The sequence below is a fragment of the Pectinophora gossypiella genome, chromosome 17, assembly GCF_024362695.1.
Source record: "Pectinophora gossypiella chromosome 17, ilPecGoss1.1, whole genome shotgun sequence".
In the NCBI taxonomy this organism is placed as follows: domain Eukaryota; kingdom Metazoa; phylum Arthropoda; class Insecta; order Lepidoptera; family Gelechiidae; genus Pectinophora; species Pectinophora gossypiella.
The window spans coordinates 6,115,015-6,137,746 of record NC_065420.1 but is presented as its reverse complement, the minus strand read 5'-3'; the positions used below and the strand labels follow the sequence as shown (position 1 = coordinate 6,137,746).

The window sequence follows — 22,732 nt, the reverse complement described above, 5'->3', positions numbered from 1 at the left end:
GAATAACAGCCGGACATAGGGTAACATGGACCTCTTGCGCGGAAGTCTTGTGTTGCTCTAAGCAGTCTTACGTATCTGCGTTCGTCAACATTCGCAGAGTCTATTGGTTGAAGTCCTCGATATAAATTCGCGTCGAGCGCGGCGCCATTGCTGTGCAGCCTTCGCAGTAATGTATAGGCGTACAAAAAGCAATCCGTAGCACATAGTCTTGACCATAACGGAAAATCAATCCCTGACCAATACAAACAAGAAAAACAAATCTATTATCATTATCATATCAAAATTGTATTCAAAATTAGGTAAAACGCTCAACATTATTAAATTTAACAATCATACGTACATAACACAGATTAAACTACAAAACATTAACTTTTGAAGAAAACAATAACATTAATACTTAGCTAAATATTCGAATCAAACATACTGTGGGAAAGGCCATCCATTTCATTGTCTGTATTCAAATTGGGTTTCATACTATCATTTTCTCTGGACATTTCCGTGATTGTGGATAAATCTGGTATAGCGCATGTAAGGGGAAATATTTGCTTTAGATTAGACCCCATACCACCGGTGTTTAAATCCTGGGATACATTGTCTGCGTTAGTGTCGTCCTCGCTAAAGAGGTACCAGTTGGTGCCAGTTGATGGAAGTATCTCATTAGACAAATCTTCTGTGACGAGGCTGTTCATAGATCCCCCGGAGGACGGCGTGTGGTACACCGTAACCCCGTCAGCATCTGTGCTTTGCGTGTTGGTTCTTGTCACTGAAAATAATACGAGGACATATTAGCAGCCTTGAAGAAAAGGAAAACTTAGGTTTCTTTGTTAGTTGGTCAACGAATATGATGTCAATCATACTTGATTATTTATTAAAATTAATAAAACATAAATAACAAACTCTGTGTTGCAATTTGTGTGGTGTTGTATATTGAGTTGGTAAATCGTGCATGAATTGTGTGAACAGTTGGTTGACTTACCAGCACTCAAACTAGTGGCATCTCTTGCATCGGTAGAGAATAGTTCCGGAGTAACGTAATCTTCACTACTTGGATTCAGATTGTCAAAGCATACTTCAGATGGAATTGAATTAGAATTTAAAGATATAACAGATTTCTCCATGGTCTCTATAAACTCTACACTGTCGCCTACACACTCATCCATATGAAGACATGTGTCGGAATGATTGTGAATCAGTTCTGTGGATTCATTGCAACACCTGCATTCATCTGATAGCACAGACGCCGTATCATTTATGCCACTGTCGGTACACACAGATAATCTACTATTATTACCTTTCCTATTACCACTCTTGTCTCTAGGTCTTAAAATTTTCACTTTAATAACATCCTTCTTTTTCTTCTCTTTTATCTTTTCTGTAATGTTAGTCTTGTTTGCATTGGCCTCTTCTGTGAGAGGGTTAGCATCTTCACATAGTAAAATATTAATAATTGGAGGACAAGATTTTCTACCGCCAAATGAACAAGATTCAGTGTGTTCTTCCAAGACAGGCGCCACGTTAGGAGATTGCTTTTTCAATGCAGTTTGTTTCTTGCGAGGAGTCGAGCATCGCTTTTTGGGTCTCGTTTTCTTTTCACTTGTAGGATCGACTTCCATAAGATTTTCAGCGCTAATAGGATTATCTGTTTGAGATTTCGTCATCTTTTTAGCGCTTTCCAAGAGCAAATCTCTTAATTTTTGGTCTAATGACTCGGAAGACGATTGCTCTTTGAAATTTACTGGATCTATCGGTTCAGAGATTGTGCTTTTTCTGGTACGTGAACCCGATTTACTTTTTTGACGACTTTGTAATTGGCAATCTTGTTCCATTAGTGGCACCGATACGTCTACATCAGACATCAAGTATTTATTTAAATTAGTCACTGGTTGTACATCATTTTGATGGATTTCATTCAAACTGGGGGGATCCTCGAGACTGCTGCTAATCATCTCTTTACTAACAGACATGTTTCCAGCTATAGACAGCACAGGCGAGAGCGGGAATGACACGTTACTTGAGTTCTCAGAACTCCTTTGTCTCATTGAGTCATTCCTCAGTTCTTCAGATGGAATGTAGAATTCGTTATTAATATTTATTGTTAGTGGACTTAGATTGGTAAAATTATGTTGATTTACGATCCCCTCATTTTGTATGGGGCTCTCATCTATTTTATCGAGTTGACTGAACATCTTCGCTTTCGGTAGTAACAGTTGATATGACTCTGACCGGTATATTTCACTGTTTAAACTTAAGTTTGGCATCGAACCTGATCTAATGTGCAATTCATTTGCTTCATTAGAATCGTCATCAGCAAGATAGGGGCTGGACCTTCTTTTGACCTTTCTAATTTGTCCTTTTTTGCTCAAGTAACCTATGCTGACTCTTCGTTTTCTTCGACAGACTGACTTTTGAGGACTAGCATCGGAGTCTTGGTAACCTTGAGTGCTTTCTGAATGTATCGAGGTGTCAGAGGGTCTGAATAGTCTTGACTTGCGGAGGCTGCATGGGAAGAAGCGAATGAAGGGTTAGAATGTGCAAAGCAGTGACACGTGCATAGCAAAACGTGCGGAGGTTAATATAAGCAATGTGCATTGGTGTAATGGAAGCAGGTTTATCAACAAAACGAAGAGCCAAAAGCCAGGGTTCGACAAAAACTTAATGAAAGGACTTTTAAAACTAAACTAATATACTAAATCTAAAATGATACACAAAATTATGTTTCAAATCTTTATTGATTCGAACACACCTGCTCCCATTCTCCAAACAATACATTGTTTCTTAAAATCTTTGAATCGCAAATATTTTTTTAAATTCATACGACATGCTTTGTTTTACTATCAGACTAATTTTAATACACTAAAATTATGTGCGTTAACAAAGGAATTCCCGAATAAGAGCTAATAATCTGGAAAATTGTGTACTTAGTTTTGTATTATTTTCTACATTGACTGAAAAATAGTGAAAATTCTCATAAAATCACGTGACGTCACAGAAATTTTAGGTCAAATTAAAGGTACTGTACATTTGAGGGGCTAAAACTTATCACTCGTAATAGGTGTCCAGTTGTAATCTTCACAATGTGTTATAATGGTGGATAAAACAAAACAAGTAATTAAAAGTTAATAAAATAATAAATTTACAGGGGTCTTCAAAGGGGTAGAAAATGGCAAAAAGAAGCTATATTCCAGTTTATTAGCTGGCATTCCAGGGTTGAATCCTTATTTGACTGTATTTATATACATTTGTTATACCAAAAATACAAATGTTTTCGTGGGTAGAAATAAACTTAAAATTATAAATGCAGTGATTGCATTCGTACTAGTGCATTGTTAAATTAGACTTATTGTACTTATAAGACTTATATAAAAATATAACATTTTATATATTGTCTATGGAAGGAAGCATTGTAATCAACAAAATTTACAATTTTGATATGTAAAAATAAATATTTTACATGATTTTATTCGAAACATTTTTTGTCACTGGTAGAGAAAACAGGGTATTTACTTATTAAGCATACCCAAAACGAAATAACTTATAATTATAACTTTTTCAAATGAAACTTAGCTGTTATAAATAGTTTTACTAGTTTGCATAGTTTACGTCCTTCGGAAGGCACGGTAAGCCGTTAGTCCCGGCCAAATACCTCCAGCAACCCGAGGTAGAGCGGCGTGGTATGCTCCATACTCCCTCCGGTTGATTGAGGGGGTGACCCGTGTCAAGCAGTGGGACGTATATAGGCTATTTATGTTTTATGTCGCGCATAATTTACAACTAGCTTATGATTTATAAGACATGAAATAGAATAATGTAGAAAAATAGTGTAATAGACACTTTATATAGACTATATAAGATTTAAGAGGTATTTATTTTTAAAATAATAAAAATGAAGGTATTATGACCGTCGCGATAATGGGACTGGTTACTAATAACTCTTGCGTATTACTATGTAATAATGAAGTGTTTTTAAAATGATACATTATGATTAAATGCTTAACTTTCGAACTAATGTTCGATAAAATGCTCATGGTGCATCACATCGACTAGTCTGTATTGTTACAAGCAAATCCTCTAGTTTGTATGCACCAATATTCATTAGACAATCAATGAAAAGAATCCCGTTTTTTACGCGGACGGTTTTCATTTTTAGTGGCTAGATGCAAAATAAAAACAACAAAGTAAGTCGAAGTTTCATTCATAAAATAACAAAATATACATGTGTAAAAAAGAAAAGATTAAACTCAAAGGAATATGGTACCAAATGTTATGAAATTCCATTTCGTTCACATATATATCTAGAGATTCAAGTTACTTTGTTGGCACATAATAAAAAAATGATTTCATTAGCCACTAAAAGTGACAAGTATACTAAAATTATATAAATAACAACGTAGTTTTATGACTAATTATAATACTCACTAGCTTCTAATATTGTTTGCTTTACTAACTATCTTCTTAGTCCGTGAGGCTGGTGGAAGCATGTAGCGAACGTTAGGGTCGTCCTCTGGTATACACGTGTCGCTCTTACTGATAGTGTTCTTGGATTTCGTATACTTTGCTCTACCTTGACCGATCAGACCACTATCTGTGGACAAAGTTTCTTATTGAAATTGAATTTTAAAACATGAATTAACGACTGAAAATTCCGCTTGATATTAACTCGTATTCGATGTCACTAACACCTGTATACAACTAAATATACACAGTAGCGGTTTTAGGTAGGGCGCGGTTGGGCGATCGCCCAGGGCATGCCGCATGCTGCGGCGGCGCCCCCCTGCGCATCCTCATAGTTCGAGGTCTATTTAGTCGTAAATTCCCTAAATTAAGCGAAAAAATCTTTATGTTTGCAACATTTGAGTGGAACGCAGCATTCAATGTGTTCGATCGGAGTTCATTTTACCGGGAATCCCCAATCATAAAAAACACATTGTCTATCTAGCCTAATGATATAAGCGGTTATTAAATTGCATGTCGTTTGTCAAACAAATCGGTGGGGCGTAACCATGGTAAAGACGATCTCGAGCGAGTTGGGGAGTTACCATGGTAACCACCCGTGACCTTGACGTATCTAGCCCGATGGACTGGGTCAAAGTAAGTGTTCACGGAAGAAAGGACAACATAGCACAAAGAGAAAATTTAAATCGAAAAATATAACTCGGACGGGACTTGAAGCCGCAGCTCTTGTCAAGCCGGGAGGAGCGTGTTAACCATTACACCACCGGGTCCTCCTCCTGTCCATGCGAAATACTTTCGGTCTATATATCGTCATTAAGCCAATGCCACAACATACCACTTCCATATTTTGCCACACTAGCATCACTCTCTACGTCGGTGGCGTGTGCCTTAATTCTTGGACGTCTGGTGGTTGGTCGAAGGTCCACTTTCGGCTTCTTAGGTTCACTCTCGAATGACGTCCCTGGTTGGGGAGATTGCGATTTCCTTGGTCTACTTCTTGTTCTGTAAAAAAGGATGTTTGAGTTACATCATCATCTCCCTAGTATTGTCCCGTTTTTCACAGCCTACCTAACCTAAGCATTTGACAGGTCCGGTTTTTTACAAAACGGCTGCCTGTCTGACCTTCCAACCCGCGAAGGGAAAACCAGCCCAATACAGGTTACATATAACCATGAATATATCAGTTTGCAAGTAGCGATAATATATTTTTCTGATGACTGAATTTTTTTTGTAAATGTCTCTAGAATTTCCAAACAAAATGAAGTTCAGTATAATTATTAACCGATGCGCGATGTACTCATGTACACTCATCAATAAAGTTTTTTACTACTAAACACCAGTGTGTATGTAATTAGCAAAAAAACTATTATTAATACATATCTATGGGAGACATGTATATGTATGTATTTGTGTGTACGGGAGACATTACCTTTTAGTAACGTTGACATCGCTGGGAGCTTCTTTTGCGACACTCTGATCAGTCTGTTCTATTTCCTCAATCTTCTTGAAGATCTCGCTCTCAATTTTAGTGACCTTTTCATGAACCTCTGCAATGTGACGAATTAAAACAAAGATTAAACCATTTTTGTTTCATCCTGTCATCTCCCTAGTGTCATCCCGCTTTCACAGTGCCATAGAATAAGGAATAATACTACGTATAGAACGGCAACTCTCCGCTCCCCACAAGTGGCTGAGCTAGGTTTACCTCCCCCCCCCCCCACGCCGCGAACATAGTTTAGACTTGAATCGTATAAGCGTCAGACGTCTGTGAGCGGGGTGTGACAGTGTTAACCTAACCAGAAGATTTGACAGTATTTTTTTTAAGTATGACAGTTATAAAATATATAAGAATTTATCACCACTGATAAGGGTCTGATAGCTTATCCAGAACTTACATGGCAGATATTACTAGAAGACCGCATCAGACAGTTTATCAACAAGGGATGCACGTTTCTGAGTTATACAGAAAACCTTGTATTTTATTATTTTTATAAATTCGTCAACTGGCAGGATAAAGTACATAATATTCGTAAAATCCTGAGGGAAAAAAAAATATTTTTCATCATTACCTGGGTCAACAGCTGCGGTGATCACAGGAGTAGACTTTCCACTGGATACTGTAACTTCATCTGGATTCTTGTCACTCTCTTCTACACTTTTAGAACCTCTTTTCTTTCTCACATTTGCTTTTTTTTTCTGACTCACATCTACTTTTTGTTTCACTTCTTTCACCTCAGTCTTGGATGTATCTTCTTGAATTTGTGTTTGTGTGTTAGTTTTATCAGTCACTGTTTCCGCTTGCTTTTCTGTTATTTCTTGAATTGTCGGTTGGGAATCTGTCTTTTTTGGTGTTTGTTCTGATGTTTCGTTGTTTTTAAATATTTCTACCATTCTCTCCAACAACGGATTGACGTGAGACCATTGACCTTCTAGTTCAATCTGGAAAAGTTGAAACGGATAGTGAAGGAGTATGTTACACACTGCAAGTCATAATTAAAACACATAATAAAGGGTTCTTACCGCGTTTGAAATAGGGATATGAGACTCCCGATATTCTATATTCGGCGCGGTAAGAACCCGTTATTATGTGTTTTAATTATGATAATAACCGCGTAAACTTAAAACAATGTATACACTGCAAGTCTTCAAGAAAAATGGGCTAATTTCGATCTGGTTACATAAACTCATGACTATATTTCCAATTGGGTAATTTCCTAGGTCAAAGATAAAATTCTAATTACTAAATAAAGACAGATCTAAAGGTGACAAAAAACGTAATAAGAATTGCGATATTTTGTCATTTTTTCTATGACGTCACATGTTGCTTTTTCATGCAAATTCCATAGTAATTTCTTGGTATGAAGTTTAGTAAAAAGTAGCTGATTTGACTAGTTGGAAACTGCCCTATCGAATTAGTCAAGAGGTATATCCATCGCAAGATGAACTGAGCACCCACGCTTCATCGAGCTTTCTGTTAGGTACATTTTGTTATGCTTAAGTATAGAACAGTACAGTACAGTATAGACAGTACAGTACAGTGCTTGAGTATAGTACAGTCATGAGCAATATTATGTACCCACTTTAGAACCCTGTCGCACTATCATATTTGACATTTAATGAGACTTACGGTTTTATTTGTCAAAAAAGGTAATGTGACATGGTTTCAAAATGTACACATATCAGTACTCATGACCGTATTTACATTTACAAATCTCTATGAATATTACTACGACGTTTTTCTTCCAGTACGGCTGACATGGGCAACGTGATAAAACTTTATCACGGTCATTTTATCGATTCTGACGATATAATTATGTCGTTTTGTCGATTGGTCCTATATGTGAACCCAAATAAGTCATGTCGGAAAATCACGCGGCGCGCATGTTAGGGAAAAAAACAAATTTATTGAATCGATTGATAATTTTAACACGTTGCGCACATGCGCATCGCCACATTAGCCTTGCCGGTAAAACACGTGATGTTAGTTACGATCCATACCATACAACTATACTATTTATTACAACCGGCTGTTGATCAATGCGAGGTTTAAACATTGACCAAGTGATAACTCACCTCATGATTTTTAGTAAATTTAATTTTAACAGTTTCTTCACTTTTCATTTCTCGTTCTGATACAACCGCTTCTTTCTTTTGTTTCGGATTACTTTTCTCTGTAACCTTGCTTCTGAAATGGAAGTCGTATCAATTATGATACAACAAAAATAACAATATTCCTTCCATTAGGAAGGACAATAATAGATTGTAGTCATAAAAGCACCCCTCCAAAAGCGGCCTCCGTGGTCCAGTGGTTAAGCGTTGGGCTCACGGTCCGGAGGCCCCGGGTGCGAATCCCGGTGGGGACATATCACAAAAATCACTTTGTGATCTGTAGTTTGTTAAGAAATTACAGGCTGATCACCTGATTGTCCGAAAGAAAGATGATCCGTGCTTCGGAAGGCACGTTAAGCCGTTGGTCCCGGTTACTACTTACTGATGTAAGTATGTAGTTGTTACATGAGTCATGTCAGGGGCCTTTGGCGGCTCAGTAATAACCCTGACACCAGGGTTGATGAGGCTGATATTCCACCTCACAATCCACACGATAAGGTCATAAAAGCACAACCGTTTAGGTAGATGAGGTTGGCAATTTACTTCACAAGCACAACCCACACGAGAGAAGGCGTACTTTAGTAAAAAAAAAACAAAAAAGTGTAAAATTTTAATTTTGCAAGGGAGTGTACGAAATACAAAATAAAAGGACAACTTACAGTGACTGATTAGCTTGTAGTATCGGCGAACTAGGGGCTTCCCTCGGCTCTGCCTGACTTTGCCGGGTTTTAGACTGTTGTAGTAACCTGTTAATACAATTGGTAGTTTCCCAAGTCAAAGATAAATTATGAAATTCTGATTACTAAATAAAGACAGATCTAAAGGTGACAAAAAGCATTTTCTTATTTTTCTATTTAACTTATTTATTTAATTTTAATAAAGAAAAATGTAGTAACAAGTGCAACATTTCGTCACGTATTTCTGTGACGTCACAGGTTGCTTTTTCATACAAATTCCATAGTAATTAAAACACATAATAACGGGTTCTTACCGCGTTTAAATGGGGATATGAGACTCCGGTAAACGCGCGGTTAAACGCGGTAAGAACCCGTTATTATGTGTTTTAATTATGATAATAACCGCGTAAACTTACAACAGTGTATAAATTCCATAGTAATTTTGTGTTTTGACGTTTAGTAAAAAGAAACTGATTTGACTAGTTGGAAACTAAGCCCCTTGACAACTACACCCTAAACAGGAGTTAGTGACATCGTACCGAATACTGAGGGGGATGGTTCATGATTCTGATTTAATATAAAGTGCAATTTTCCGTCGCAAAATTCATAGTCTTCTTTGGATTTTTAAATGCGATGGAAAATTCCATTTGATATCAACTAAGTCTGAATCATCCCTCAATATGTATTTTAATTCCGTTATCACTAACACCCGTACGGTAATGAGCATTAATATGTATATACTTTGATACCATGGCACATTAACTTTTTTGACAAATCGAACTGTAAGTCTCACTAAATGTCAAGTATGTTAGTACGACAGAGTTCTAAAGTGGGTACATAATATTGCTCATGACCGTACACTGTCGGTAACGGAAATAAGTTGTAGAAAAATGTAACCAGAATTCATGATTTTTTGTATAAAAGTCCCTAAAAAATAAAGATCATCATCATGATTTATTTAGAACTTTAGTATCATGAATTATAACTATAACCATAGTGTAAGGAATAATACTACGTATACAACGGCAACTCTCCGCTCCCCGCCAGTGGCTGAGCTAGGTTTACCTCACCCCCTCGGCCTTTAGTCTTCAACCGTATGGGCGTCAGACGGCACACACACAGATGCGCGTGTATGATAACGTCAATGTGTAGCAGCGTTGCCAGACGTCCCTATTTTCGGAAATAAACCGACCGTGCGTGCAACGTATTGAGAAAGCGCGGGCGGATGGCACAGACAAGTGTGTAATAAATAAAACTTGAATATAAAATAAAACTAATAAAAATTGAATAGAAAAACTTTAATAAGTTCTAATAAATTAAACTTCTAAAAATTTTGATTTCTTTTTTTTTTATTCAGAAGACGAATAAGACTCAACTATTTAACGATAGTGTAAATCTGATTAAAAATATCATATTTTTATTAAAATTTTCTATGGATATTTTTGCTATCTATTGTCACATAAACGTTATTTGAACTCAAAAGATAAATATTAAAAAACTTTTTATTATATACGTTTTTTTTACTATGTCTCGCTTTCGACGAAAGAATCCCGCTTTTTTCACTCAAAAAGTTCCAAAATCCCGACTTTGCAAAAAAAAAAATCTGGCAACGCTGATGTGTAGTGTCTGTGTAAAACGAGGAAAAAGAGGAAGCAACACTTTACTGACCTACTAAGCTCATCCGCCCTTATCTTTTCCTCGGCGCATTTCTTCCTCTCTTCCAAAAACTTAGTTTTCCAATACGATTCCTGTTCTTCATCTTCATGGCCTGTGAATTAAAATCGTATTTGTACAGTGAGTCTTAGGACTTATTAGGACAGTATTGTATTTTTCGAAATCCTTTATTTAAATAAACAGACATTGAAGACCTGGGGGATTAAAAGTCCTTGCGCATTTACTTTTATACGCGCAAATGTCAAATTGCAATATTGATTTGTTAGATGAATTGCTTCGATGTGGCCTTATAGACCATCTGATTCCTAAAATTAAACAATCGCACTTACTTCTAAACCTACTTCTTCTCAGCAAAGAAACAAAATTGGTAATATAAAATATCGAAATACTAAAAAATAACGCGATCGATAAATATTACTTACTCTCCCCAGCACAAGCAAAATGTACCGCGCCATTTTCTCTCAGAAGCAAAGGATATATTTTCTTTCTGCCCACGACGAACAGCCCTCCGTCCGCGTTACTTAAAAAGTCGTAGGATTGAGGTTTCCTGTAAACAAACAAGTTAGAATAGTTTTTTATGACAATTACCCAAACCCAAAGTAAAACTGGGAGGGTTAAAAACGCTATATCGATGCAATTCATCTAAATAAAACAAAATTGCTATTTGACATTTGTGTGCATTGCGCACTTAGTTTTATATGCGCAAATGTCAAATTGCAATACTGCTTTTAGATGAATTGTTTCAATGTAGCCAATAAAAAAACAACTTTATTTCCGACAATTTTACGTCCACTGTCAGCGCAATGTCAATAAATGTTAAATAGCAATATTGCGTTCTTAGCTGAATTGCTACAATGTGGCTTTTTTAAACCCCCAGTACATTATAGAGACCATCATTACAAATTGGAGATACCTGAAGAAGCCACTCTGTGAGAGGTCAGGGCAGTACATCCCCCCCCCCCTGCTTTTTCAATCTTAGAGAGCTAGAACACACCCTGGGTACTCCATACTAAATTTCATTGTTACCACGTAAGTCCGAGTGTAACAGACTGTCCGCCCTCCCCCTTTATATCCTTAGCGGCTTATGGCCGTTTAGATTTAGAATAAAGTAAAACTCAGAGAGGGGTGAGGCAAAACTAGTTCGGCGCCTGATACAAATTGGTGCAGGGCAGAGAATAGGGTAGTTTCCAACTAAGCAAATCAATTACTTTCGACTGAACGTCAAAACACGAAATTACAATGGAATTTGTATGAAAAAACAACCTGTGACTGACGTCATAGAAAATCGTGTCAAATTGTCGCACTTATTAAATAATTTAAATAGATAAAGAAAACGTTTTTGGAACCTTTATATCTGTCTTTATTTAGGAATAAGAAATTCATAACTTATCTTTGACATAGGAAACTACCCAATTACCATTCTATACGTAGTATTAGTCTTTATTCTATGGCTGATGCAGGCACTTACAAGGTAACGGTAAAGGTCGTTAACCTTTAGTCTGTGGCAGCGCTGTCAAAAAATTACCCCCCTGTCTGTGGAAGCCATTCCAAAATTTTTACGAGTTTCGCCAGCATTCAGTTTATGATGTAAATTTCACTTTTTGTGCATGGAACGTTATAATAAAGCGATTGATTACTAAAGCTAGATATATTTCCTTGTTTATGAACAATAACACAAGCCTCGAAATTACTTGTAAATAAAATACGAGCTGCTTGAATACGAAGTTTGATCAAAAATTCACTTGCACCAATATTATGCAGTCAATTATTGTTTGTGCCAAAAGTCATAGTCAAAATCAAAGGATATGACCATAAACTAGAAAAATGGAGCTTTGTAAAGACATATCACACTACATACTTATATGCTTTATATTGATCAATTTTATGAAAACAATATGACAAAAAATTTTGGAATGGCAAAAAAATTGGTCAATAATATCTGCGCTTGTGTGAGTGTATTTCGTCATTCAGTCGTCTGTGTATGATAAGGATCCTGACTCGGTTCTTGAACAGTCGTCTGTGTATGATACGGATCCTGACTTGGTTGTTGAACAGTCGTCTGTGTATGATACGGATCCTGACTCGTTTGTTGAACGGTAGTCTGTGTATGATTAGGATCCTGACACATACATAGGATGTTTTATTTTTGTTCAGGTAAGGTGTGAAAATGAAATATGTCTAATAGGTATTTTTTTTTTATTATTTAGATTTCACTTTAGTTAGATTGAGAGATAATATCTACATGTTAAATGATTTATTCATATACAATCAAAAACAACTGTTCTTATTATGGTTTATATGACCAAAATATTATTCTTATAAGAGCCGTATTATGACTAATAAGGGTGCAGTGATCCTTGTGGCGTCGCCTGGACGAGCATCGCAAAGATAAGAGGCCGTGAAGTTGACGGAGCTGAAGGATTTGTTAAATCCATTTTATCTAAAAAAAAAAAACAAAAAGTTAGTAAAAGATCATCCTGTAAGTTGTATTTCAGAAATAACGGTTTTGCCATAGTAAATTTGAAAACATGTGTACGTACACAGTGTCGGCCATTTTTACTTGCGTGTGTGTGTGTGCATTTTTTAGTAATGGTTTCAATAATTTACGTTTTGGTAAATATTTATGAATTATTCATACAAAGCAATTTGATATTCAGAATCTCCATAAAATTTCCTTCAAAATAATATAAAATATGATGTATATAAACAAGGCGTAAGTTTAGAATAACTTAAAGAAAAACACGAAAAGTTATTTGAGATCTGTAGGTTACTTTTGAACTAATATAATTCGTAAGTGAATCACTTTGAGAACTTATAATTTATAAAAATTGACACTACAATACATATAAAATAATAAAATTGAACATTTACTTACCTTTTTTAACAATTTTCAGCTTATTTTTCACTTTTAGTATTCACTTTTGGTAGTTGAAGTATCACTGGTCGAGACGGAATTTCAACCGATTTTTCTAGCGAAACTATTGAACATTTCATCCGAATGATGATTGTCTATGATAGATCATTTATTCAATTTTGTTCAAAACACAACATTAAACCTTTTGCGATAGAATTAGAGTGGATAATTACGTAAAAATAGGTACCAGTCCTATGGGTCAGGATCCTAATCACACACATACGAGAGGGGTAGTCAGGATCCTTATCACACACAGATCAAAGGTTAATCGTCACTATTAGATTTTCAATAAAAAGAAATGTACTTACATGTATCTATAAGAGTGTCCACTTCGACCGCGTGCCAAGGGAGGGTCGTCATTGTCGCTAGCCGTCGTGTACTCGTCGCTCGACCCTGACTCTATGGTACTGCAAATTATTTGGTCACATCAAAGTCCTCGTATAAAAAATATACAATCAATCTTTGTAGAAAAAGTGTCTGCGGCGCCGCATCTTGTACAACCGATATTGCGCTTTATTTGAAAAACCATTACATCTTGAGGGAAAGAACTTATACTATCTACATAACTTAATGTTTACGTATATACAACACGAATTTGTTATTATGGTAGTTTTCTTCAGTAATCAGTGTTAAATTGGCGGCCCTTTTTTAAACATAAAAGGCGACTGGCACTGCATATATTTAATTTAGTTAAAATTCTTTAGCGAATAAAGGAATAAAGCCTAAACGCAACTGAGGAATGGCGGAAGAATGATGAGTTTTCTTTTTTGAAGTAGCTTTAAATTTAGTAACTTTGCTACGGACGTATCAAAGTATGTTACTATAAACATTGTATGTTTCTATACTAACCTAACAAAATTCCTGGAAGTGACTCGGCTGCGGCGCGAGAATCGCTTCGAATGGGACTTGTTGTTTTTGATCCTGTTATAAGACGCTGCTCCTACAAATAAAAGAAAATATATTATGTTAAAACTATTGTTCTGCTGCTTTTAAGATAAGCATAAATAAACACAGATAAATTATATTTGTTAATAATACGTGCGTTAATATCAAACTCAGTACATATAAAATATATTAGCCACATGCTCCTTAACTGTCCTCCTCCCCTTTTTTGCAGTATTCACTAGTCATATGCGTCTTGAATAATATTGCCAACATATTATACAAGAGTCCATGTATTTTGGAATTTTGAGTTACATTTCTTTTTGACACATTTTGGTTAATTTAAGATTTTTTTTTCTCAAGACGCTTATAACCGCAACTAAACTTACCACTAGAAAATCCAAACGCATTTGCCATAGCTACTTGTCGCGATTTTTCACGATCGCCTCCAGTCCTCTTTTTGGGAAGTTCCAAACTTTCGCTCTCGCTTTCCGAGTGAGACTTTAGCAACACATCGTCTATACGTAGACTGGGGCCTTTAAGTTTATCTGTCTCTTCCACACTATGAGACGCATTGCTTTCTTTATTTATAGATTCAGATGCACTCTTTTCTTTATATTTCTCAGTCATTTGTTTATCGTTCGCATTCTCTTTCCTACTTTTATCATTATTTTCTTGGTTCACCTGAGTATTCTTACTTTCAATGACTTCTTCTATATCAGAATCATTGTACCTTGATTGAGAAAACTGCTCGGCGTATAAACTCACGCTCTTGAGGCAAGGGTTGATGTCTGCAGCATTTACACTTACATCGTTAACACCCGAGGGGCCGGCTTCTTGCGAAGTTCCTTCATTGTTCTTTTTGGGAGATTGTTGTTGTACTTCTTTTGCCTGGTTTATATTAACAGGTGATGATTTTTCTACAGTATCAACTTTTTCAATGCCATTTACTATTGGATTATTAGTATCTGTGTCTTGAGTTTCCTGCATATTTCCTTCTGAAACTGCAAAAGATTTCTGTAAATTAGCAGCGTGGGGATGAGAATCATATGTTTGCGTGTCCTTTTGAGTTTCCCTTGGTTCCGATGTCTTGCGATGTTTCGCTTTTTTCTTTTTTTGTTCAGCGCTAGTCTGCGAACGAGTCCTCTTATTAGATTTGCCTTTCTTATCATTATTCGATGGTTCTACAAATTCGGAATTTGTACTCTCTGTCGAGGTTCGCTTACCATCGTTACCATTTTCGAGCCCTTCTGGGTTGTTGGGTAATTGGGTATCACTAGTGGAGAGAGAATTGTTGGTTTGTTCCGTATTAGGCTTCACAGTTTTCTCATCAGCAATAGTAACATTCTGATTAGAAGTATTCTTGTCACATGTAAAAACATTTTTCGATTCATTGTTATTTGCTTCTTTTTCCTCCACTATGGAAATAGCAGGTTCAGCAGCTTCCTTTTCTTTGTTCTCCCATGTGCCCTTGCGAGTTTTTTTTAATTTCAAAGACTTAACCTTTGTTGTTTGCGTCTTTTTTTCAGATTCTTCATCATTAGCTGTTGTAGTTTTTTTATTGTAGCTCTTTGATTCCCGGATTGTATGGTCAGATGTGACATCGGAATTATCATTGTCATTATCTTTAGTGTTAGGTTCAACCTCTGGTTCTTCTACAATTTGCATCTGAGGTTCTTCATCATCTGTTGAGAAATCGTGCAGGACTTCTTGAAGCATAGGTGTTAAGGGCTCCGAATATGTAATGAAGTCCCTGATGGACTTCTGGGGCGACTTTTCTTGTTCGCTAGGCGATTCAAGGTCTCGTCGGACATCTTCTGCTGTTTCGTAACAGTTTTCGAGCACAAGTGTGTCAGTAGAGGATCTAGTGCAGTTCTGAATCTTTGAACATTTGTTCTCACCTGTATTTTCCACTTCTTTTTTGACTTCAGCCTTCTTTTTTCCTCCCTGGTTATCTGGTAAACAGATAATTTCTGGGTATACTTGCTGTCTATATCATATGTTTCTTTATTTTTTTTTTACATTGCTTTTATGAGTAATTGATTTTACAACTTTTAATTTATTTACAAAATTAATCAATCAGCGAAACTACTTCTATCTACTTCAAATAAAATATACATTATTATTTTAGTTATCTCAGAGTTTTGTAAACAGAAAGTTACTAAAGCAACAAAGAGTTGTTAAGGGTGTTCACTTACCTGTGCTGCTTGAATCACTAATGCTGTGTACCTCCAGTTTATTTCTATTATATCTTGCCTCTACATCAGACCTAAAATGATAAATTCAATCAACATCATAATATAACAGTAATTATGATAAAAATGTCTGGTATTAAATGTGTTCCTCTAATTATTAAATAACTTGTACTGTATACCCTCACTGATTTAAAAGATCTGTTGCTGATGCAGTTTCTTGTCATTTCTTCTCCTCAGCCATAATACTTTGCGAAATGACGTAAATTCAAAAATGTTACATTGACCTTCAACAAGTTTATCCATGATAATTACGTTGAATAAATGATTCTGATTTCTGTTAGTATGCTATTCACAACAGGTATTCAGTCAGTATTTTTTGATATTTGATTGAATTATTCAAATCGAAAATGCAATACCTAGGTATTTTTGATTCTTTTTAATTATAAATATAAAGATTATCATGGGTTACTTTCTAAAGCTTACTACTATATTCCCAATTGGGGTAGACAGAGGTACATCCAATGCATGATTAACTAAGTACCCTCTTTTCACCACACTTATTTTTAGGGGGGTAGTTTTTAGTGACATAATAAATAAATGCTTACTGTTGCCGGAAGCTGGCTATCTGTTCAACAGAGAGCTTGTAGTATGGATTTTGGATATCTGGCAAAATTCTCTTTATGAATGTCTCCTTCAAGCTCTGCCATGTTCTATTCAATATCTGAAAGATATTTAATTAGTTTAGAATCAAGCCAAAGAATTAGCTTAGATAGAGAAAGATGGAGAATACTTCACAGACTAGAGTGTGGTTTTTAAGTTAAAGAAGATAACATTAATAGTAGGGTAGCAAGAATTGCTGCCATGTTACTATTAATTGATAATATTTACTGTAATTAAAAAATATAATTTATTTTTTTGTATATAAAAATTATAAAAATCATTACACCACTGTGACGGAAAACTAATATTATCATTAATATGTATTAATTTAATAACTATTGAATAACTCCCAAAAAGAAAATCAGCCATGTTGAAAGAATGCTTGACTCTCACTGGTTGGTTGAATCCCAGCGTGGGCCTAAATCAATAAGTTTCATTATTTATTTAAGCCTGTTTATCATTCATGTTTGGATTGGGATTATCACATGCTCATCAGTGACGGAAAACATTATGAGAAAACCCATATTGCTGAATTATTATTTTTTTCCATTATGTGACCTAACCTGTATTGACTGATTTTCCGTTTGCGTGTGCTAACCTTCCAAGGTTAGACACCAGTCTATTCATCAGTCTATTTATTCGTCTATTCATCTCCCTAGCGTTACCTGCTTGCCTAACCTGGAGATTTGACAGCTCAGTTTTTTACAGAAGTGACTAGGTACCAACCTAGTCACTTCAGTTTTTTACAGAAGTGAGCTGTCAAATCTCCAGGTTAGGCAAGCAGGTAACGCTAGGGAGATGGTGACAATGGAATAAATGCTCATCAAGTATATTTTTTTAGATGCATATACATTTCTTTCATAATGCGCAAGACAAACCTGTGACTTAGCAAGGTCCATCCACATTTTCCGCCCCCTTATCTCCGAGTATACTTTATGTTCCACCAGATACTCTACTATCTTCTTCATTTCCTTCATAGTGTATGGTTTCCTGTAAACCAATATAACTGATGCAGTACAGATAAAAGCTATGGTAAAGTTCCAATATATATTTAGCTATTCATTTCGAAAATATAATTACAAATATAAACATATAAACTATTCATAGTTTTAGAAAAATGATAGGAATGTTTAACCGCCAAAATAGTCTCGAAATGTAGTACAGTATATATTCAAGATGGTAGGTACCCAAATAGGTACGTAATGACGCTGCTAAGTAGAAAATTTGCTTACCCAGGCATTTTCTTGCTTATTATTGCAGTTTGTTCAAGAAAATAACCAACAGCAACCGTCGAGTTTCAAGCAACACTGCGTTGTAATGTAATGCAGCGGCTTGGCTCCACTTTCTAGGGTTCTACCTTTGTTATTAAAATTAGAAATAACACACATTATCCACTAATCGAAGTAGCATACATGACTACACGTCACAAATATGAATAAAAGTTTGTTTTATATAGTTAAATCAAAAAATATTTAGAAGAAGCCACAACAAGAACCGGATCCGAATCAACCGAACCAAACCAAACAACCGCTGGTTTTATTTGTAGTCTGTGAACCAACGAGCCGACCTTGGAGCCGACCGAACATTATCGCTTGATCAATCTTTTAAGTTCTACTTGTTCACTCGCTAGATTGACAAGACAACAAAAAAAAAAAATGTGACTCGAACGGGACTTGAATCCGCCGCTCTTGTCAAGCCGGAACGAGCGTGTTAACCATTAGCATTCCCTGTTTATATTTCTTTTTGCAACAAAATGACCGCCATGACCGCGATATTTTTGTCTATGGTTCTATGAAACATCTTGGAAACAACCCTACAACCTCCACCAATCTTTCGTCAATCATGACTTATAGTCAAACAAAAATCGACCTTATTGTTAGAGTACTGTGGTCGTTATTTGTTTCATATACTGTTTGTCAGATGATTGACGAAAGATTTGTGGTCACACAAACCACCGACAGTGATTGATCAACCACTACTGTATTGTCAAAGTTTGGAGGTTATGTGATTATCACTTTGGCGGCAAAATATATTTTCGTGGAAGTTTTCGCATAAAGTACAGTATAAACAATGAGTAATTCGAATTATTTATCTATATCAGACATTTTAGTAACGAATGAGAAAGTACCTTGTAAATTTTTACACGATCTGCCGAAAATGGGTATGTCCTAAGTGTTCTAAACATACTCTTATTTGTAAATAAAAAAATGGTTGTTACATTTTACCTCGGTTTTAGGTTTCCTAGACCCTTCAGCGACTGAAGACGACCTAAAGGCGGGGACCAATGTTGAAATACCTTTGTGGCTAGCTGAATCTTTATACTCTAGAAGACCACCATTAGTGAGCGTAGATTTGCCTAAAATATACAAGGAAGCATATAGGGAAATCTTAAATGCAGATGCGTGTACTGTTGATATGCACAAACTTGGACAACATTTCTACGAGCTTGGTTGTTATGTAGCAAAACATGATATTAAAGGCGAAGTTGCTAACACATTAGTCAATGTAAGTACTGTAACATAACAAGTATAAAAATTATAAAAAAAAAATATTTCTGGTCTAATAATACTGAGGTATTGAAGTCAACTCATTGTTTTTTTTAATAAAAAAAAGTCCTGTCCTGTATGGGTATTTTCCTGTATGGTAAAAAATAATAATTTTATTATTACAAAAGTTACAACTCTTAATATACCTATTTATAGTTTTGTATTTCATTTCTTGAAATTAAATTTACAGACGTTTAGACAAAGGTTCAAGATGTTGCTTTCTGCCAGTGTGTCAAGTGACTCTGTGGGTGCTGTGCAGCCACTATCAACCAGCGAGAGGACTCGCGCCGCTGAAGCTGCGACGACGGAGCGCGCCCTCTCTGGCTGGCTACAGAGGGGCGACTGTCCACTACAGACAGCCAACATGGTCGCTAATCACAGGAAACGGAAAAGAGCTGAAATGGAAATGTTATGAATAAAGCTTATTTTTGTATTTCTTGTTTTGATTCCCCTTGCTGATAGTTTTAAATTAATTTGGAGATTTGCAGCTTATATAGTTCTGTAAATCTGCCTTTTCTACTGGCCCAGGCTAGCAAAGTAAATAAAAACATGGGATGCTATTTATCATTGTGAGCATGTCATTGGGATTGTGTCCTAAGGGCTCTCACCCATAGGGCACAATCATGGGGATTGTGTCCTATGTGTGAATGGGGTATTGGAGTTAGCCTTAGTTGTCTAGCTAAGTAGTTATTGCCATCTGATTCAAGTCTACATTATGCTACGTCAAAACAAGGGTCATAGGCTAGTAAGTCGTTACCATTGTTCTAATCACGCATAATTATTATAAGTCATAAGATCTTGCGTTCATTAGTTGTATTCTGATAATTAAAGTAAGTGCGTACCTACCTTACCCAGTCTGTGTCACTACAAACCTATTTGTTCCAATTTCTTCGCCCGTTCCTGTTTATCGAGCTTTATTTATACGGGGACAGAAAGAGAGTAATTCGATCATCACCCAGCTATATTTAAAGCCTCGTTTGAAATACCACTCAAAATGCCAGCTATTTATACTGGGAGAAAGTTCATGCATCAATCAGTTAGCTATCGATGTTATTTACGATCTTACGTAGGGCTGAACGCCGTATAAATTTAAATACAAATTAGTTAATAAACTATAAAGAAGATTATGCCCTCACACTACCCAATCTCTTAAATGGATCTTCTATTGAGGTCAATTATCAAACTCATCAACCCTGGTGTCAGGGTTACTATTGAGTCATAACGACTACGTACTTACATCAGTAAGTAGTAACCGGGACCAACGTGCCTTCCGAAGCACGGATCGTCTTACTTTCGGACAATCAGATGATCAGCCTGTAATGTCCTAACCAAACCAGGGATCACAAACTGATTTTTGTGATGTCCCCACCGGGATTCGGACGCAGGACCTTCGGATTGTGAGCCTAAATAGATATAGCGTGTTGACAGGGAGGGATAGAGAGATTATTATTCTTGATTAAGATTTATGGTGCCGGTGTAAGTTATCACTTACATTCCTCTCGCGCTGAACATACCGCGACCGTATCCAGGATGTTTTAAAAAAGGCCAGGTCTAGAGTACACTAAGCCGGCGAACTTGAATTAAGACTTTAATCAGAGTGGAATAAGAAAATGTGATGTGTCAGCATCGTAGCAAGTGGAATTCCGTGGTGTCTGCCTATCCCAACGGGAAATACACGAGATCTTATGTATTCTTAATTAAAATTGTACTATAGCGTATTCAAGTAACCGTCGATGCTTTTTACGAGAAGAAACTCACGGTGAAGTTCACGGTGGAGCTTTGTAATGTAATAGAAGTATGTTCGGTTGGTCCAGTGGTAGCCTTTGGGCAGATTGTAGGTATACAGTTAGCGAATTTTAGAACGTATTAAGTTTTAATTTTATTTGATAACATTTTTTTACTAGCGCCCATTTGCATTTTTAATCGATCTATTGAACCCCTGACTGGCTGGAGTAAATCACGTACCTAATGAATGGAAGTACATTAATGGTCTACTAGAGACAACCATTAGTCAACGTGTAACCGGAAGCGATGGTCTATAAAAACGTCCAACCCAGTCTGCTATTTCTCAGTACACTGCCAAAATCCTTCATCTTCACACACGTGTAACGAAATGGATTGGCCTAGACTGATTACCACTCGACTACCAGAGCAGAGCTTCGGAATGAACATCTCCCCTCAAGACATACTCGTCCCGTTCTTCAACAATCAAGGCACAAATTACTTCAGACCATGGAAACTCTGCGAAGAAATGGCTAAGAAAGAATGTGGATCGACAATAGATAATACAAAGGATAACTTCAAGATTACTTTAGATGTGCAACATTTCCTCCCAAAAGAAATCAGCGTGAAAGTGAATGACAACGAAATTATAATAGAAGGCAAACACGAAGAGAGAAAAGACGAACATGGATTTATTTCAAGACAATTCACAAGACGATATACTATGCCGAAGGACTGTCTCTCGGAGTCGGTTACTTCCACACTTTCATCAGACGGGGTGTTAACTGTGATGGCAAACAAGAAAATGGATATGGAAATAAAAGCCGACGTAAAAGTAATTCCGATAAAAATGACCGAACCTTGTCGAAATACGGAGACGACGGAAGAACAATGTAAGATGATGAAAGAGAAAACAAAAATCGAATCAGTTAAAAACGGTACACGTGAGGTGAAAAAAGAAACTGACATGCAAAAGGATAAAAAAGAGACCCAATCAACAAAGAAAGAGGAACACTGTAGGCTACTTAAACCAGAACTCTTAAAGGAGGCAGCTTCAGGTACTGAAAAAATTCTATCAGAAAGTAGAAAAGAAACCGACGAGCTTCTTAAACTGATATCGACTGATAGAACCATACCAAATACTGGTGAAAAATTAGAGGAAGCTATTGGACAATGTAAGACATTAATTAATGAGTTGAAAAAAGAGAAGACAGCTGAGACAAATGTATCAGCCAGTGCAGAAATGTCCAGCATGAAGAGTAGTATGATGAGTGAAACAATTCAGAGCTTTTCAAGCACTTCCTCAAGCATGAAGGCTACCAGTGAGACCATCAAGGATGTGAGCGAGATCATATGTGCTGAACTAAAGGAAGCTGCTGAAAATATTTAAGATAATGCCCA

At 36.3% G+C, this 22,732-nt stretch overlaps 2 protein-coding genes across 3 annotated transcripts; one reads left to right on the top strand and one right to left on the bottom strand.

The window, feature by feature from the left end:
* Positions 1 to 269: 269 nt before the first annotated feature.
* Positions 270 to 18,592, bottom strand: LOC126374287 (microtubule-associated protein futsch-like). 2 transcript variants are annotated; one of them, XM_050020811.1, is made up of 17 exons: positions 18,296 to 18,592; positions 17,942 to 18,053; positions 17,009 to 17,124; positions 16,407 to 16,477; positions 14,598 to 16,163; positions 14,176 to 14,266; positions 13,635 to 13,733; positions 10,835 to 10,959; positions 10,407 to 10,506; positions 8,721 to 8,807; positions 8,026 to 8,137; positions 6,522 to 6,891; positions 5,882 to 5,999; positions 5,288 to 5,454; positions 4,417 to 4,582; positions 977 to 2,496; positions 270 to 763 (listed from the first exon to the last, which is right to left on the bottom strand). In XM_050020811.1, the coding sequence occupies exons 1-17, from the start codon at positions 18,301 to 18,303 to the stop codon at positions 402 to 404; spliced, it is 5,190 nt and encodes a 1,729-aa protein (XP_049876768.1). In that variant the 5' UTR covers positions 18,304 to 18,592; the 3' UTR covers positions 270 to 401. The 2 variants fall into 2 exon arrangements, with proteins under 2 accessions (XP_049876768.1, XP_049876769.1); XM_050020812.1 differs by having other exon boundaries at positions 272 to 763; positions 16,110 to 16,163.
* A 444-nt stretch (positions 18,593 to 19,036) lies between these two features.
* LOC126374460 (DNA replication complex GINS protein PSF3) lies at positions 19,037 to 20,042 on the top strand. Its single transcript, XM_050021112.1, has 3 exons — positions 19,037 to 19,224; positions 19,300 to 19,568; positions 19,800 to 20,042. Exons 1-3 carry the CDS (start codon positions 19,134 to 19,136, stop codon positions 20,022 to 20,024), a joined length of 585 nt encoding a protein of 194 aa, XP_049877069.1. The 5' UTR covers positions 19,037 to 19,133; the 3' UTR covers positions 20,025 to 20,042.
* Positions 20,043 to 22,732: the final 2,690 nt, after the last annotated feature.